This window comes from Notamacropus eugenii, chromosome 6, assembly GCF_028372415.1.
Source record: "Notamacropus eugenii isolate mMacEug1 chromosome 6, mMacEug1.pri_v2, whole genome shotgun sequence".
Taxonomy (NCBI): Eukaryota; Metazoa; Chordata; class Mammalia; order Diprotodontia; family Macropodidae; genus Notamacropus; species Notamacropus eugenii.
Genome location: NC_092877.1, coordinates 148104824 through 148122973, shown reverse-complemented (window position 1 = coordinate 148122973; position 18150 = coordinate 148104824). Strand labels below are relative to the sequence as shown.

The 18150-nt window shown below is 38.4% G+C and overlaps 2 protein-coding genes across 5 annotated transcripts in view; one reads left to right on the top strand and one right to left on the bottom strand.

Moving 5' to 3' along the window:
- LRBA (LPS responsive beige-like anchor protein) overlaps positions 1–18150 on the top strand; it is a 783746-nt gene that overhangs the window by 500604 nt on the left and 264992 nt on the right. For all 4 annotated transcript variants that reach the window (XM_072621222.1, XM_072621224.1, XM_072621221.1 and 1 more), the window contains 2 exons: positions 1069–1215; positions 3874–4010. In XM_072621222.1, the coding sequence (XP_072477323.1) occupies positions 1069–1215; positions 3874–4010 (284 nt within the window). The remainder of the gene's footprint in view (positions 1–1068; positions 1216–3873; positions 4011–18150) is intronic.
- MAB21L2 (mab-21 like 2) lies at positions 7355–9318 on the bottom strand. Its single transcript, XM_072621232.1, has one exon. The coding sequence runs from the start codon at positions 8951–8953 to the stop codon at positions 7874–7876; it is 1080 nt and encodes a 359-aa protein (XP_072477333.1). The 5' UTR covers positions 8954–9318; the 3' UTR covers positions 7355–7873.

The window sequence follows — 18150 nt, the reverse complement described above, 5'->3', positions numbered from 1 at the left end:
TTATACACTCTACTCAGTAGTTGAGTTAGAGGCTTGCCGTATTTGAAGTTCTGGTTTTCCTTTCTAGTCCCTAGATTATTTCTCCCAGTTACTTCTATGAACTCTTCTGCTCCTTCTCCTAGTCTCATTGTTGGCTGTCGGCGCCCCCCAGAGCTCCTCCTTTGCAGATTGCAGAGATTTGTGTTTGCTTCTCTCTTCCTCCCTCCTGCTGCCTTGTCACACGTCCTGAGAAAATGGGCATGGCTCTTTTCTGCTAGTGTATTTGTAGAGGTTTCTCTGGCCTGCCAAACCTTTTCTTTTGTGTTTACCCTCAGGGTGCCTTAGCCCTTTAGTTTAACCACCTAGAGAGGTGGCTTTTGCACCTCTGGTTTCCTAGCCTTGTATCTTAGGAGAGACTACTGTATCTCTGTGGAGCTGGCAGGGAGGATGGAGAAAGAGGGGAGGTGATGTGAGTTGATCGGAACCAGTGGCTTCATTAGTGCCCCTGATTCGTCTGTCCAATCTCCATGGAAAGCAGCATGCTCAGACTAGGGTACCAAGGCTTCAGATACACTTCTTGCCTTATCTCAGTTGTTGATTTTTCTCTAACTCCAAATGCATTAGGCTATTATTGTTATTCACAGAATGAAGTTGTCCCCCCCTTATTCTCCCTTCCCCCTTACTTGTCAAATCTTTTATGGAAAGCTGAAATGATTTGTCTGGTAGCTGTGGACTTGAAACTGAAGTTCATCCCTTCCCCCCTCCAATATCTTAGGAAGTTCTGGTTTTCAATCCTCCCTTTTCTAAATTATAAATAAATAAACAGTGAAAAGTCACTGGTTCCAAAGTTGGTTTTAATGGGATAAATGTTCTTCAGGATACTATTAAACTATATTTAGGAAATAGACTTTGTTATACATAGCTGTGTGCTATCCTGAGTACCTCTGTGTGTGTGTGTGTGTTTGTAATTCTTCTAGATCATCTTTGACCAACTTTCCCTTATTTCAAATTTTTACTCCTCCTACCCTGCATTTGGCCACTGTCTCCTTCTCTCATCTAATGGACAGCCTTGTTTCTTTTTCATTTCAGATTCAGATGAAGATATCCTTGCTAAAGGAAAACAGTCCATCAAGAGTCAGGCTTTAGGAAATCAGAACTCAGAAAGTGAGATTCTCTTGGATGGTGATGATGATACCCTGTCATCTATGGAGGAGAAAGACTTAGAGAATCTTACCGGTAAATTCTGCAGTTGTGCAAATATTCAAATTAGCTAACCAATCAATTTGTGTGGCATTGCTACATTTTTTAGTTATGACAACTAAGGACTATTTAGAAAGTGAGAATCTCCCCCCACATTTAAGTTAAAGTAAGATTGTTTTTGTTTCTGATGTTTTCCACCACTGTTGTCACATCTATTGTTTCCCCTGACTTTTTCTACTGTGAACTACCATTTCTGCACTTCCCCCAGCAAACACCGTCAGTATTTTTGGCTTAATTTCTCTTTTTATGGTCATGGGCTTTCATTTGGAGAAGTAATTCCCCCCCCCCTTTTTTTGTTAAAAACAACAAAAAGCACCCTCTCCCAGTCACCCTTAAGGGCCTTGCTGTCTAATCCCTCTAAAAGTCTTCCTGGGTAAGTAGTTTGTAAACAAACTTGGTCCTGGAGTAGAAGGTTGGCTTTGATTCGTTGATCTTACTGATTGTGCCCTTCTCTTTACATTTAGCTTCTCCAAAGAAAGCAAAAACAAGAAAAAAACCTGTTCTAAGAACCTGGTGACACGTGGGTGTCACAGAATTTCCTGGCTATAAGGAGCCAGGTTTTTCCATATGATTATCATTTACAAATTCTCAGCTTTGCTTCCAGGACAGAGGGTAGATGGCCAATAGGACATTTGTTTTCCGTTATTGGGGCATTTTAATATTTCACTACATGGCTTTGTTCCTCTGTTGCCTACACTTCTTTCAGTACGACTATTGGCAGGGCTGAGAAGGAAGAGCAGTAAGATGGAGATGGGTCCAGAATGATTTTTTTTACTGGAAAATAATCCCCTGTATAACCTTCTATTCTGATAAATCTAAAACCTGGATCTGTTGTTCATTTATTTTTAACTTTACTACGTACTGTTTGATTAAGGAAAACAGAAAGCAGAATAGGATATATAGTCTGTAGTGAGGGCTATATAATTTTCAGTAAAATGAAATAAAATTAATTGGCATATTATGCCCTGTGACTTTTGTTTCCTTTCTCCCTCCCTCCCCCAGTGGTAGGGAGAAGAAGAATTGTTCATCTCTATCTAGACCCTTCCTTCAAAACCCACCACCCATTTCCTCCTCTTTTATTATGCTTCTACTCCAGCTTGTGGTAATACATTCATACTGTAATAGAGGTGAAAGGGGAGTTTAATTATATAATCTTGACAATGACAATAGGATTAAGAAGTAATCCTTGCTAATAAAGTGGTGTGGGTTAGAAATGAAGTGGAAATTGGCAGGGGTCTTCTGTAGGACCTGGCTTGCCCTGGATCCTGCAGCTGTCTGCTCACCCCATAATTGAATGTCTGAGAGTGATTGAAAAAATGTTATTTCTCCTTTGGATTACATGCTAATGTACAGAGGGCAAAAGGAGACAGCAAAAGAACACATAGCTGCTTATTTCATCCATTTATAGGGATGTGCTTAGGGAAATCATAGCCGTTCTATCACTATCTGCTGCCCATCTGCAAACACAATGTATTTGTACATTGGGAATAGAGGGCAAAGCCTGCTCTGCTCTCAGTAGAGCATCCCTTCTATTGTCCTTCTGGCGCACATTAAGATTGATGTTAGATTAAAGACCATCACCGTTCTAACAATCGATAGAAATGACAGTTCATCTGAATTTGGGGGCAATTATTCACTCATTGATTGCCTGAGTAGTTGTACTACTGTATTAATTCAAAATTTTGAGTATCACTCTTCATGTTGCTTTTTTGTCCCACAAAGAATTTGAACAATCACGAACTGACTTCAGATTTTTAATTTTCTTTTTTTTTTAAAGCCTGAAGTACAGCGTAAGTAAATCTGCATATGATTATTTCTACGATATATGTGTGTACATGTTTAGTGTCTCCTTTTTTTTTTTTTAGGTTCAGGTCTGTAGCCTGTAGACTGTTAGATCTGTAGTGATTCCATTGTTTTCAGTAGCAATCTGATTTGTCTCTTTGATAAACCCTGTGGAGATTTGATTATTCCAATAAAAATTCATTCAGTTGGAAACCCACTCTCCAGCTGTTTAATCCCTGAATCCCCAAACTACATTAATACTGTATTTGGAACCACTGAACAATATTTAACAGTGGAGTGGAAAGTATACTAAAGTCAGATTTTTATAATTCTTTTAAGTTAGTTAAAATGAAGCATGAGATTATCACAGTTAGCACCAGACTGCAGAGAATACAGTGATGGGGATGACATTACTAGCTTCACCAAAGAGCTGATCTTTTGTGATCTAGCCCTGGTTAGAATCTGAGAACTGAAACCCTTGTTTTGGAAGCCTGCTCAGTTTTCTCCATTTCCGTAGTTACTGCTTGGGTAATGGCTACTTGCTGGTTGGCAGCCTGGGGCTTGCTCCTGATGTGAAATGTGAATGAATAGTAGAATCAAATTCTATCTGACTATGGGCATTGCATACGCACTACAAAGCAATTGCATACCAATTTACCAGGATCATTAACCAGCTGTTATAGGCCCAAGGGTCTAGAAGTCTTTGCATTGTTGGAGGAGGATAGGGTTGGGCAGAATATGTGGGTGGGGGGTAGGGACTCACTAGGTAGTTGTGGTGAGAATCAGAAAAAAAAAATAACATTTCTAATCAAGTTTCTTACACATCTGGTGTTTTCTTTCTGTATTCGACAGGTCCTGTTAGCTTGAGCACACCAGCTCAACTTGTGGCCCCTTCTGTGGTGGTGAGGGGCACTCTTTCTATTACGTCCTCTGAGCTCTATTTTGAAGTGGATGAAGAAGAGCCGAACTTCAAGAAAATTGACCCCAAGGTAAGAAGAGGACAAATGTGATATCTTATCTCTTGACTACCCTCAACCTTCCCATTTGGATGGGGGACTAGGGGAGGAATAGGGCAGGCTCATGAAAGGCATGGAAAACACCCAACTCAGTTCTAAAAGACTTGATTTAAATTTTTCACTGAGTTATACTCTGGCCCTGTTTTCCCTTATAATCTTGAGTTTCTCTTACTGGATATTTTAGTGTATTTCACTTATGTAAATAATAACTTTCCCTTAGATCTAGTGTTAATTAATTGACTTAGGGTGAGGATGGGAAATTTCATGAATCTAACTTATATTAAGATATCATTGGGAACCTGAGATTGCAGAGTTCAAGAGGTTGTAATCATTTGTCTAGCCTCTATGTTTTCTGAGTATGATTCCAATATATTGGTCGTTTGTTTTGTCTTTTTGACTTACTGTTCTAAATGCCTTGTTTGGAATACATGTTTCCTATGGTATATCGTAGATTTTATAAGGCACTGTTATGTAGTTTTCCAAGCTTAAACCAAACTATTTTTATATTTTTAAAAATTATTTTTTTTGACCCCGCTAACTTTGTTTTACTCATTTAGGCTATGGGAATAACCATAAAGCTAGGAGGAAGATTAAAAATTTATTTATTTTTATAAAGATGAATGGTTAAATTTCTGTTTCTCAGCAGCAAGTTTCTCTTAGAAAAGATAAAAAGAACAAGCTCTGCCAAGGAATAAGGTGTTTGGAAGAGTAGCAGGGAAGTCTTTAACAAAGCAAACTTTTACAACAATATTTATTTTCAGTTTAGACAGGGGAAGGAGTTTAGGTAGAAGAAGCTTTTTGGATTTATTATTATGGATTATATTATTATGTTATTAAATCTAAAAAAAATTAAATATTTTAAGTCCCTGTAAAAGCCTTTACAAACTTTATAACAGATCAGTTTAAATCTTTAGTATGTTCAACCCTTTGTTCCAATCTTACTGCCTTTATTTAGAGGAAACAAGTAGAGTGTGTGACAGGAAGGAATTGTAAAAGGAGTTTGACTCTGACACGACTGAACAGTTTTTGAAATTTGAATTTTTGGAGATATTGAAAAGATAAGCCTGATATGTCCTTAAAAATCAAGAACATACTTTTAGGCAGTTTTGTTGCATTGATTAGCTTTTTGGACTTTATTGTTTAGTAAAGGTACAGCTAAAATTGATAGAAAGGGACTTTTGACTTGAAAAATTACTTGATTTCTATGATTACTGTAGTTGACAAGTCTGCTTAAAATACCAGGTCAGTGAACAGAATGGGCCCCTTCGCCCCTTCTTAGGCCAGGCATTCTCTTACTGGTGTCATTGGAACAACTTTGGGAACAGCTTTACTTTCTGTCTTTCTGTTATATTCTGTCCAGCATCATGTAATTTCTCTTTCATCGTTGCTTGTTAAAGATTGAGCTGCTTTTAGGATCCCCAAAGACCACCCTGCACCACTGCAACCTGGCTAACATGTCTAGCAAGGATTAGGTATGGGTCTGGAAATAAGAAGTGTGAATTTTTGTTTTAAAAATCATTTCCCAGTTTAATATTATTTGAACTTTTGATTTCATAGGAATGGATGATGTCTGATTTTTGGCAAGCTAGAAAACTGAAGTCAAGAGATTTATATTACTTATATTTTCTTGGGTCAGTAGTTTGTATTAAACTGAAAGAGGCAGGAAAAAGAACAGATTTACAAAGCTAAAAATTAATTTCTTAAAATTTTTTAAAATGTAAAGACCATGGAGTGTTAATGATTTTCTTTCTGCTTAAGGGAAGAAATGGATGGCTTCAGGTGGTAGTATTAAGTTAGTTACTAAGTAAAAAATTGGTATTTTAGGTTTCAGCTCTTTTAGGAGCTTCCTTTTCCTCCCCAGTCATTAGTTATTTACCAACACTTACCTACTTCATAGGATCAATGGTGGAGAAAACATTTTGCAAACCTTAATGTGTCACATAAATGTAAGTGGCTTAGAAAATGTCCCTAAGAGTACTACTGTTTTTGCATGAGAAGAATGTATGTAATTGATGATTTTAAAATTTCTCTTAGTATTTCTCTGAATCACAAAGAAAAGCAAAGTTAGGTTTCTGTTTTTAAAGCAAACCATGTCCTTAGAGTGGAAATAAGATCAGCACTGGTAAGATCACAAATTTATATTTTTCTATCTAGGAGTATGTTTTGTTTTATTTTAAACCAAGAAACAGTAATCCCTACAAGCTAAACTTATTTTTATTAGGTGAGCTATTTTTCAGAACTCAAAGTGAACTCTAATCCCCAATCACTTGCTTTAGGCTTTTCATTTGTGTTCAAAGAAAAAGTTTGTTTCTACTTTATTTTCTTGCTTTTTTTCTTTTAGAAATTAAGAATTGAAGTCACTGCAGATTTGAGGTACAGAATTAAATACTGAGTAAATATTTAACATAAGTACACTTTAGCAAATTTTCAGTTTGATAATTATTTTAAATGTGGTTTTGAAAGGAGGCAATATAATAAAGCTCTCCTAAAATTTAACATTATATTTCTCTCACACTTTTTCAGATATGTTCCAAGACTCTGAAGTATGTTGTACATGTATGGAAATTTTTTTCTTATGCATCAAATTTATATCCCATATTTTCCATTTTAATTGCTCTAACCACCTTCAAAACACCGTCAGTAAACTATACCCAGTAATCATTTTGTAGTGGAATGAAATATAAAGTTAGCAGTTTTGAAGTTTAAGTACTCAAAAACCCCCTAATAATACCATAAGGACTCAAGAAAATTGAATTTATCTTTCCCTTCTTGAATAAAAAATAAAAACCTTAATCCTCTCATTTTAGACATGACTAATATAACTATTCCATTTTTGTGCTTTCTTGGTATGGTTGTCTAATACATTGCTAAGTTTTATTATTTACTTAAAAGCCAAGAGAGGATAAATGGTTATAGGGGAGTAAATCAACTAACAGCATTAATAATTCAGAGAAGATCTATAAATGTTTCCTTGCATTTCAAAGTCAAATTGAAATAGTTTGTTTTTTAGTTAGGGATAAGAAAGCAAATCTATTAATTTTTAATGTGGATGAATCATTTACCAATTAGGATTGAATATATACATACATGTATGTACATATATATTAGTATTTATCTGTCTTAAAGCACAGAGTTAAGTTTGAAATTAATTAGCAAGATGAGTTCTGCAAGATTACAGCTATATTTGTAAATGTTAAAGATCAGACTTTGGTTTGATTCTGTATACTTTAGCTTTAAAAGTTCTCTTCTTTATTTGATATATTGTTCCACTTGAAATTTCACCTGCCCTGTTTAAAAACAATCCACAAAAGTCGATGCAAAGTTAAAGTAATATTTTATTACTGTTTTCAACAAGTGGGTTTAGGGTGAGGATAGAGGTGCAAGAGAGAGAGGACACATAATCTGACATTGGCACTGAAATACATTTAGCATCAGTAAAACTTTTAAAAGAGAAATTTTGTACATATAGTTAAATAATTTTTTTCACTTGGTGACAACATTCAAGCAGACAATAAACAAAACAGAGGAGATAAAAGGAGGAAAAGACTACTATACATGGATTTGAAAATGTACCTTGGGTTTCGTTTTGTTGTGGCAAAGTCCGATTGCTTCTTTTGTGTGATCTTTTAAATTCACATTTTTTAGAAGAAAGATCACTCCTGTACAAGGTGATTTGTTTGTTTTTTTAAATGTTCTTCTATCTGGTAGTGAGGATTTTTTTTTCTTGTTGCTTGGCTATTAAATAAAAATTTGTGTTTTGGAGTTTTTGTTTTTTTCCCCCGCAGTGTGATGGGAACATGTTGTTTTTCTTGTTTTTCTAAGTAGTCTCCACCATCCTATAATTTATCCAGGCTTTTGGGATTGGTGAGAATCTCTCTGGCCAATCTCCAGGTCTGTTTGGCTGCGCTTTCCAGAGCAGAATGAGGCTTGCCCTGAAAGAGGTCGAGGTTGGGCAAAAAATAGTGGGGGCATCGCCGGCATTGTAGACAAGAGATGAGCTGCAGCAGGATGCCGTTGAGCCGGTCTCCTAGGCAAGCTTCGTCCCAGTCAGTTTCCCGAGGGTGTTTCTCGCATTCATACAGCAGCAAGGTTTTCATGTGATAGTTGTTGAGAGGCTGGCCTGGCAGCTCCAGGTGACGGTCCCTCAGAGTCTTCAGCACTGATAAGCACTTGTTCCGGCAGCCGCCCATCAACAGTCGGTTCTCAGCCTCCCCGAACTGAAGCACCCAGGCATCACTCTCCGCAGAACTCTGCTTGCCTGTCAAGGAGTAGCACTCCTTGGAGAGCAAGTTGAACCCTTCGGCCTTGACCTCTGCCACCCGATTGGGGCCGGGCCAAGGGATGTGGGGCATAGGCCACTGGGCCGCGCTGCGGGGCCAGATCCCAGTGCACTTGAACGCCGGTGTGATCTGCACTACATAGCGCTCCCGGATGCGCAACTTCACCTCGCTAGTGTCCGCGATCATTTTCACCACGTCCCGGTAGCTGCACTTGTCTACTGCCTGTGCCACCAGTGTCTGGAAGCGCGAGCGGATCTTGCGCGCCGAGAGGTAGCCTGATGCGGTGATGAACTCCACCCAGAGAGACATGCTTCGCTTACGACCGTCACTCAGCTTGAGTACTGCGCAGCCAGGCAGCGAGCCATCGTCCACGAAGTTGAAAACGCCCATCTGGTTGAGGTAGAGCACCACCTCGAACTCAGTGGGAGAGATGACTTCCAGCCCTTCGTAGCGGGCATCGATCTCACTCAGGGAGCTGATAAAGCGAGGCTCTTGGACCTCCACTTCCTTCAGCACATCCGAGACCACTTTACAGACCTCGCGGATCGTCTTGGCGATTGCCGCCTTACGCGCCTGACAGCGCTCAGTGTAGTACTTATTGAGCTGGTACACCAGCTTTGCCTGAGCCGCGATCATGTTGGGGCACAGGTCCGGGCTATACACCGGGGTCTCGCAGTACGTTGAGGGATCCAAGGCTCACTCACTGGTGGTAGCCCTGCGGCTTGCAAAAAAGGCAACCCGCTACTCCACTCCCCTGCTTCAATTTCACTCAGCTCTTCTTTTCCACCCCAGCTGTGGGGCTGCTATCTCTGGCTCCCCTTCTTTCTCACTCCACCTCGTTATCTGTTAACTCCCTCCTCCTTTTAAAAAAAAGTGATTAAAAAAAAGAAAAAAGTACCTTAAATACTTTTGGTTGTTACTTCTTTTGATTTTTAAAATGAATTTTTTTTGAGTGGGGGGAGTAATAGTTATGCAAAAGGGCTTACTTCCCAAAGGGATCGAATTTTAAACCAAAAACCTTGTTGGTAAAAGAGGCAGCTCCAGCAAACTTGGGAATACCCGTCTTTTAAGTGCTAAGTGCAGCCTTAAAAAAAAAGTTAAATATTAATATAGGCTGAATGGTTCATTGGAAAACTTATCTCCAAGGATGCAAGAAGTCCTCAGTCAAATAAGGCCCGATTGGAGTGGGAGAGTTTACGGCTCTGTTTTATAAAGCTCCCCCAAATTCAGAAGAGAAGGCTGAAATTAATGCTCTGTTCGGAAAAGTGCAACTCAGTCCGTGGCAGCATCCGAGGTTCACTGGAGGTGTGCTGCTTTCAGTATTTGTCTCTGCCTCTTGGAGCGCTTCTGTTGTTGTGGTGGTTTCTTTCTTTTCCTGCTGGAGGCGTTTTCTGGACCCAATTTGTTTGATTTGAAAGAATATCTTGTCTTTCTCTAGGTACAAACGGGTGGAAGTTGTTTGAGATTCATTTCTGTTTTGTAATTTATAATTTTGTCTCTCACAAAATCTGTGTTATCTCGACGAAGTTGTTGCTTGCGTTGCATCTGGGGTGTAGTTATGGCCCTGAATTTTTCTTCTCCTCCCCCTTTATGTTGCATTCAGAGAGAGCCTCTATTTCTGTCTCTCTTCCCCCGTCCCCTCTGTTCTGCCTGCTCCTTTCTATCTCTCTGGCTCTGTCTCTGTCTCTTTCCCGCTGTCTCTGTCTCCTTCACCCCCCCTCACTCTGCTGTGTGAGTCTCTACCTCTCTCTTTCTCTGTCTCGAGGTTTGCTGGAGTTGTTTAGTTTATGAATGGTCCCAGGGCCATCGTGAAGGGGGTGGAGCGTCAGATCATACAATCGCAGTCCGAGCTGTCACTGCTGCAGCCAATCCTAGAGAGGATATATGCGCGTTAGAACCGGGTAGCTGCCACCACTTCACGTGATGGAGAAGGAGGGCATGGAGAAGTAGAGAAAAAAGAGGAGATTGTAAAGCCATATGCACACTCCAAAGAATCCATGCTCATACATATCATTACTCCCTAATGGGGGTGAGGGTGGGGTTAGGGAGGGAATTGAAGGGAAACTTCTCAGTTGCTAAGAAGGAAAACTATGTTGGAGATGGCTGGAATGTAAAGTGGGGAGGGGGCAAAAAGAATAGTACAGGTTTAGAAAGGTGCAGTTTTTGTTGTTTTATTGTTGGGTTTTGTTTTTTGTTTTCCCCAAATTCTACCAGCATACAAATGACAAGATGCAAACCACTTTATATAAATCATTTTTACATACAGTCAGTTTGGTGGGGGAGGTACGGGATTTTGGGACAAGACAATTATTTTTATCTCTTTTCTCCTTCCCCAAAGTCTTCTGTTCCTACTGCTCATTGCTGTAGAGAAATGTAGCTGGGGACCGAAAAGGAGAGAAGATTTTAGGTAGGCATTTTAACCCTGGAAAATAATCTTTAACTAAAATCAGTACAGTGCAGAGAAAGTGATTTGGGCAGAATAGTTCCAAGTCCCTTAGATTACTTAATGGCGTTTTGTTTCATAATTTTATGTAAGATGTTCTGTTATGGAATAATTACTCCAAATATCCTTAATTTTTGTTCCTTATCTCTATATTTTAATCCCAGTAAATATTTTGATCATATCACTTAAAGTACACTGCACAGCATTAAAGTGTAAACCAATTAAACTTTTAAAATACACTAATACTGGAATTCCCTATAATTTGAAGGTATTTTAAATAGTAGTGAATTTTTAAAGTAGAACTAATTATTTCTCGTAAAAGTAACTTGTTTCGAAATGGACTTGGCTTTTAAAGGCTTTACTGCTAAAAAAAAAACCTATTCTGTTATTGATCACTTTGGAAACCAATAATAAGCACACATTTTAAGAATTCAGCGTGTGCAAATTTAATTTTCGCAAAACCTCTTGATTTCTTATGTCATCTTTACAAAGTAAAATTCTGATTTCCTAGACCGTTTTTTAAAATGAGTTTAAAAAAATTTTTTTCCCCATTTTTTGCGTAGTTCTTCTTTCATTTGGGGAAAAGGAGAATGAGAGGCATTTTTAGTTTGTTTAGAAGAGTGGAAGCTTAGGACCAAACCTTGAGAGCTGGGTTTCACTGCCTTTAAAACAAACTACATACCCAGGGGATAGACAGGTCTATTTTAGTTGGATTGTTGGGGGAAGGGCGTCTGACTTTTATCTAGGTAGGCGACCTTGGGTGGATTCGCAGGAATAAGCATCCACTGTGTTGATGCAGGCTCATCATCCGGTTTTGCTGATGAAAGTTCAGAGAACAGCACTGAGAATATGGTGACTTGAACTCAATTCTGGAGCTGTCGTTGTGAGGAAATTTCGAAAGCAGTCCCTCTGTTAGAGTGGGACCAGTGGAGCTCAAGGCTCTGACATTCTCTCCTTCAACGTCTGTAGTAGACGTTCCTAGCCCTCCTCCCCCGAGTTCACTTACCCTCATCCTCTTCTCTCCCTTAAGTGCATAAGAAATTCTTTCCAGAACTAGCAGGCTTACTTGGGGAGGTGGGATTTATTCTTATGCGCGTTGTTTGCAGTGAAGAGCAGTGGGGAAGGAAGGCGTTTCCGACATTTGCACCAGGTGACTTTGGGTTTCAGGGACTGTCACACTCGCCGGCGTGGGCTCTTTGCTTTTAGCTCATCGTTGGAGGAGGCAGCACCATGCAGCACTGTGCGTCGTTGAGCCACCGAGGCTGGGATCGAGCGTAGTTTGGGAGGGCTGGGAGAAAAGTGCCACAGACCTAATGGAAAGGAAGCGACTTCGAAGTTACTGCGGGAGGGTGGGAAACCCTGACCTGTTACGGGTGGTAACAGGGCTATTCATTTCTCAGTCATACCCGCACTGTGGGAATTATTAACGGGTGGAGAACGCCACTTTCCTTAGGGAAATTGTCAAACCAGACCCCAGAGTCCTATGTCCCAGCTTCTCTGGAGGGCAGTTACTCTGAGAAGACGGATGACGAGGCTAGCAAGGGTGCGGGCGCTTTAGGAGTGGCCTACTTTCCATCATTGTTCCTAGGAGAGAACCAGCTGAGGCCCCGGAGGTTCAGTGTCTCTTCCCCTAGGCGGGGCACCACGCTGTGTTAGAGGGAGTAATGGTTTGCAAATAACCCCTAGTGGGTCAGAGGAACCTCCAGCCTGTCTTCCTGGACCTAGTTTCTCATGGCTGATAGCGATTTCTTGGAGAAAGCGCCTCTGTTTTTCGCCCTCTCTCCCTCCCTCTTTTCCGTCCTCCCCTCCTCCTTTTATCTTTCATGCTTGGAGCCCCAAGCTTCTTCGGGAATGGCGGAGAGCAGAGAGCAGAGCCTGTGGAAGCAGCAGAGAGTGGAAGGCATCCTGTGTGGACACATACACGCACGCAAACAGCATGTCTTGCTGATACACCTTATTCTCCAACTACTTAGCTGAACAACCCCAAACCAACGTTTCCAACTTCCACTACAGTTTCCCCCGCTTTTTTTCTTCCTTTTACATAGTAGCTGAATGATGATACAATGTTACAAATGTTTTGATTTAAAAACAATTCATTACCAATTTATCCTGAGGTAGGAGTGCTAGTAAATAATAAATCAGTTAAAGCCGACTTTAATTTATTGCCCGGGCACTAATTAGAAACATCATTTGAGCAATAAACTTAAACACTTCCAGCAAATAGCACCACGTAACTCCCCTCCCCCCCCCAACCCACCCCTTCATCCCCTTGCCTTTGCCGCTGCCCTGCATTAAGAGCAGCTTCATCTGTGTTTGCGGATCAGTTCTTCCCCAAGATGAATAATTGAAGGGGGAACAGTATCCAAGGAGTCTGTAATTGAAGAGCCCTTGTCACCTCTGCTTTTATGTATGTTAGTGTAGAAGTCCATCAGCAGCTCCTTGATGGTGTATTAAAACGAAGTGGCAGCCCCTTCTGGAGGAGATACTGTATTCTATTAAAAGGACCAAGTGAGAGAAAGGAAACTCAAGGCTAAAAGCCACTTGAAGTCTTCAGACCAATTGATCTGTATTCTCTAGTTATAATCCGTCTCATCATACTTGAGTTAATGAGGCAAGGGAGTAAGGTGGGGGTGGGGGGAGATCTGATGGTCCTTGACAAATTCATTAGGGAGTCTGCAGGACATTTTATTTGACTGTTAAACATCTTGTTTGTTTGGTTTAGGCAGTGCCAATAGCAGCATGCTGCTGCCTGGAGCAGTGGTGTGTTTTGCTAGGGAGAGCTTCTTCTGCAAAGGATATTTGAAGGGGGAAGGGGGAGATGTTAGTAAAGTGGTTTAAATATTTTTTTAATTGCTGGGGTGTGTGTAATACAATTTGGGTATCACAGTATTAGACTTATCTTTATGAAGAGTCATAATAGCCAAATGAAGGTACTGGGGGTGATGGTAGATGCTTTTAGTAATCAGTATTTAGAAAATATGCCTCTTTGAAGTTTAAATAAAAGTTATATTAGTTAAGCTATTAATTATATATCTGTATCTCTCTCTATACAGGTGTGTATATATATGTGTGCATATATGTATGTGTGTATCTTTCCAGAGAGATTACAGTTTTTTATCATCTTCTTAGTTTTATATTTATATTGGATTTTGAATAAATGAGATTTTATAAACTCTACTCTTTTTGTCTTTTTAACTAAATAGTTTGTGAATACAAAAAAAAATCCTTTCAAATAGACATTTTTTGTTTAACGATTTGTGTGATATTATTTGCAATGATTTGACATTGAATTTAAGTGAAAATTTGAGCTATAACATAACTTTGGGATCTACATTTACTTTCTTGATTTAGACCATTTGCAAGTAAAGGAGTTGACTCTTCTCCAAATGGTAGAAAGGTTGTTGCTATTCATAGAATATTGGAAACATTTTAAAATGAAAGATAATGGATGGTTAAGCTAGAATAATAAATGTTCTGATAGTTCATGACTTATTGGTCTCATTGTATTGGGTTTTCTAAGAATCTTGCTTAAAGGTAGCAATCTAAATTCCAATCACTTTTTTGCCTCCAGATTTTTTTTCTTCCTAGATAACTGTCTTCAAACAGCTTCCGTCTAACTGCTTTGTAAGAAGAATTCTGTACTTCCATTTTTAGAAAAATTGCATAGGAAAAGAACTAATGGCCTTTGTCATTTTCATACATTCCTGCACTACTGATGAAGCTTAAACTGCTGCAGGGAATGTGGAGGTTTGGAAAGAAAAGATTCAGTGATACATGTTGTGCTTCTCAACCAAACTAGGGGCTGAAGGCAGTGCTTCTAGCGACCTGACAGTTATAATCCTGTTTACATTTCCAGAGAACGCAAAGTCCTTAAAAATGTAAATTGTTTTTATTATTTACTGATCTTAGAACTGTGTTAACTGTGTTAACCCTGTCCTTTCTTAAGTTTATCATACCTGGGAGACTTGGAAGGTATCTATTCTTTTAATTACTGTGGAAATAATATATGTTTCACTGGCCAGCCTTTAATGAGTAGTACCATAAATCTTGAATTATTTGACTTTGTTTCCTTGAAGCAGATCTTAGAAGCAGGTAAAATAACTAGATTGTTTATTTTTTTTAATGTGTGTATAAAAGTGTGTGGGTTTTTGTTTGCTTGCATGTTTTTTGATGGGTTGGGATCTGTTCATATTTTTTACTTTCCTAGATCTTTACTTTTCCGTTGCATAGAGACTTTGTTCCTTTTCGTTATTATGGTTGTTGAATGTGATACTCAGGTGGCTGCCTTAATAATCACATTTCTTAAAGACATTCTAAAATGGAATTCCTCCAAATTAAGCATTCTACCTAGTAAGACTAAAAATTTTAAATGTATACTAAATACTTAAAAAAAAACTATATTAGATGATGAAATGGAAGTAATATGACAATGGCTGGAATATGTTTTTCTAACAAATGCTTATAAGTGTTGTGCTATCTAAACACTGTAAAAAACATATCAATTTTTCAATATTTTGACTTAAAGAGCCTCTGTTATGTAATCAAATTCCCCAAGCCTAAAAGGAGTATGGTAGAGTTTGTTTCTAAGCTCTTGATGTTTGATATCTTGGAATTCATCTAGGGTAATCAGTTAATGTTTATTTTTAACAGTTCTCTGAATCCTCTTCTAGTTATTTTAAGGGGCCAACCATATTGTTAGAAGAATTTAGACTCTTTTTCCATTAGAATTCATCTGTTTTTTAAATTTTTTTGTCTTTGGTTGATGAACAAAGGACTTTTTAAAAAACTAATCATATTAAAAATGATATTGCATTAGCTAAAACTCATAATTCCGCTTCCAACAGTAAGTCTACAGGATGACAAATCAAATGTTTTTATGCATTTTCTGCTTTTAGTAGCTCCTTAACAGTTGGAGTTCTATTTGGTGTGTATATAAATAGTGATATTTGGGTATACATGGATTACCTAATTATTTAGGACTCAACTGGTTTACTTTTTAGAATTACTATTTAATTCTAATAAACTTTGTATAGAAAAGGGGCACTAGGATTTATGATAAAATTTTGTTTTTCTACAACTTGGCATATGAATAGTGTGTTAACTAAATTATGCATAATTCAATATCTATAAGAAAGCATTTGCATTGCAGAAAATGAAGTATATAGCTTAACTAGAAGCTAACAGAAGTTATTATATACTTCAGTAATACAAATAAGCTATAATTTCATTATCTTGGATACTTCCTCCTCAGATGGCAACACTTCTATGATTAGGTCTTTGAGAGTTGCTGTGGCTAAAACTGTTGAGAACTTTGTAGCCAGTGTGATGATTGGCTTGTCCAAGCTTAGCTGAGCTAATACTTCGACAGCTGCCATTCATTTTGTAACTGAACCTGTACTCAAAAGCTTTCTGAACTTAGGAGGACCTGTCAGAACTTATGCTTTCATGGTATGACCTTCAAGAATTCAGAGCTACCTCCATTCTCCACCTCTTCTGGATGAGACATCAGAGTATTATGTATACATATGTTGTTTCAGTTGTGTCTGACTTTGTTACGCTATTTGGGGCCTTCCTGGCAAAGATACTGGAATGGTTTGCTATTTCCTTCTCCAGCTCATTTTACAGAATAGGAAACAGGCAAACAGGCTTAAGTAACTTGTTTGGGGTCACACAGCCAGTGTCTGAGGCTGGATTTGAACTCAGATCTTGCTGACTTCAGGCCCACTATCCACTGTGCCACCTGGCTGCCCTATATGTGCATGTATGCATACATAATTTTATTATATCAAAAAGACAAAATGACCTATATTTCCTCAATACTTTAAAATATCATTTCCTAGAAAATGTGAATTGGGTACCTTCATTGAGTTTTTACTAACTCTCAGCATGAAATATATATCTTTAGATTTACATAGATATAGTATACGTTTTCTTATCCACCAAACAAGCTTGTCATAATACATTAATGGTGACTAATTTATTCTTGAGAACTAACTTATAATATACTTGAAAGAGATATAATACTCTTATTTCTGAATTCTGAATCTACATAGAATGATAATATAGTTTAGTGGATAGAAAGCTGGCCTTGGCATCAGTTAGTTCAGCCTCTAATATGTACTGGCAGTGTGTTCCTAAGCAAGTCACTTAACCTTCATCCCTCCCCACAGTGAATAGCTGCCAAATACTTTTCTTCAAATCTGTTGAAGACATTCTACTTGCATTACTCTTTGGGCATTGATTTGGCACCTCTCAGTTACAAAGTTTTGTGGTATTTGTTGCTTTACTCTTATTGGAAATACAAAGCTATAATCTAGCGTACAGACTTCAATATAGAAACAGTATACTCAATCTTATTATTTTTTCCCAACTTTTTTTTTTTTGCGTGAATGAGAGCTTTAAAATAACGTGCGGAGAAATTTCTACCATTTCTAACATTGGTGGGAAAAAAAAAACATTATTGTTCCTGTTACATAGAGAAGACACCTGTGTAGCCTAATTGAAATAGTATTTGATGATCCAAGGGTTAGAAAGCTTTCTTTAACTCTCTAAAGTAAGGCTAGGATATAAAACAGCTGCCTTGGTCTACGGCTTTCAAGGCTCTGCCCGTCTGTTTCTTTTCTGCTTTTTTCCTTTCTATCTTCCTTTATTATCTCTAGATCCTAAGGAGTCATTCTCTTATTTTCTGATTGGTTTTGTCTGCTGACAATTCTGAGTTGGAGGGTTTAACTCAGTTCTGAGTAGAAAGAAAAAAAAACTTTGATCTATGGCTATGACTGTTTCCAAATGATTTGCTTTCTGGGACTGGACACTGTCCATGCCCTTTCACTTTACTATCAGATAGGCATAGCTAAAGGACTTGACATGCCACCAGATACATAGTTAATCATCACATTAGGTCTATGAAGGGATGCATCCAGACTCATTCAGACCTACTGTTTTTAATGGGTAGTTGTAGTTGGTTGGGGTTTTGCATGAATTTATTTTAAAATAAATGAAACAGATTTCGTTTCAAGCCTGTGCCACACATGTCAATACCTATCTTGATTAATAACCAATATTCTGTTACTATTTTAAATTACTTTCATCTGAGAACTTCAAGTGTTAAGCTTTGACTCATGCTGCTTCTTTAGGATGGATGTTTGAAGATTTTCAACTTGAGAGATTCCTGGAGAAAAAAGTAAGCTTAAAGGGAATTTTTATACCAATATACCAACTTTATACCATTCCTTATATGGAATTGAGGTGTTATTGTTAGATTATTTCCATCTAGTTGCCTTTCTTTGTATTTCAAGTGCACATAAGAAACAACAAATAGCTACAAATCAGAGAGGCCCAGGATCTAGTGGCAGATAAATTATTAAGTAGTTGTTTGTTGAATTTTGTTCTA

Coding starts and splice junctions, on each gene's coding strand:
- MAB21L2 (XM_072621232.1), bottom strand. CDS start 8,953: ATGATCGCGGCTCAGGCAAAGCTGGTGTACCAGCTCAATAAGTACTAC.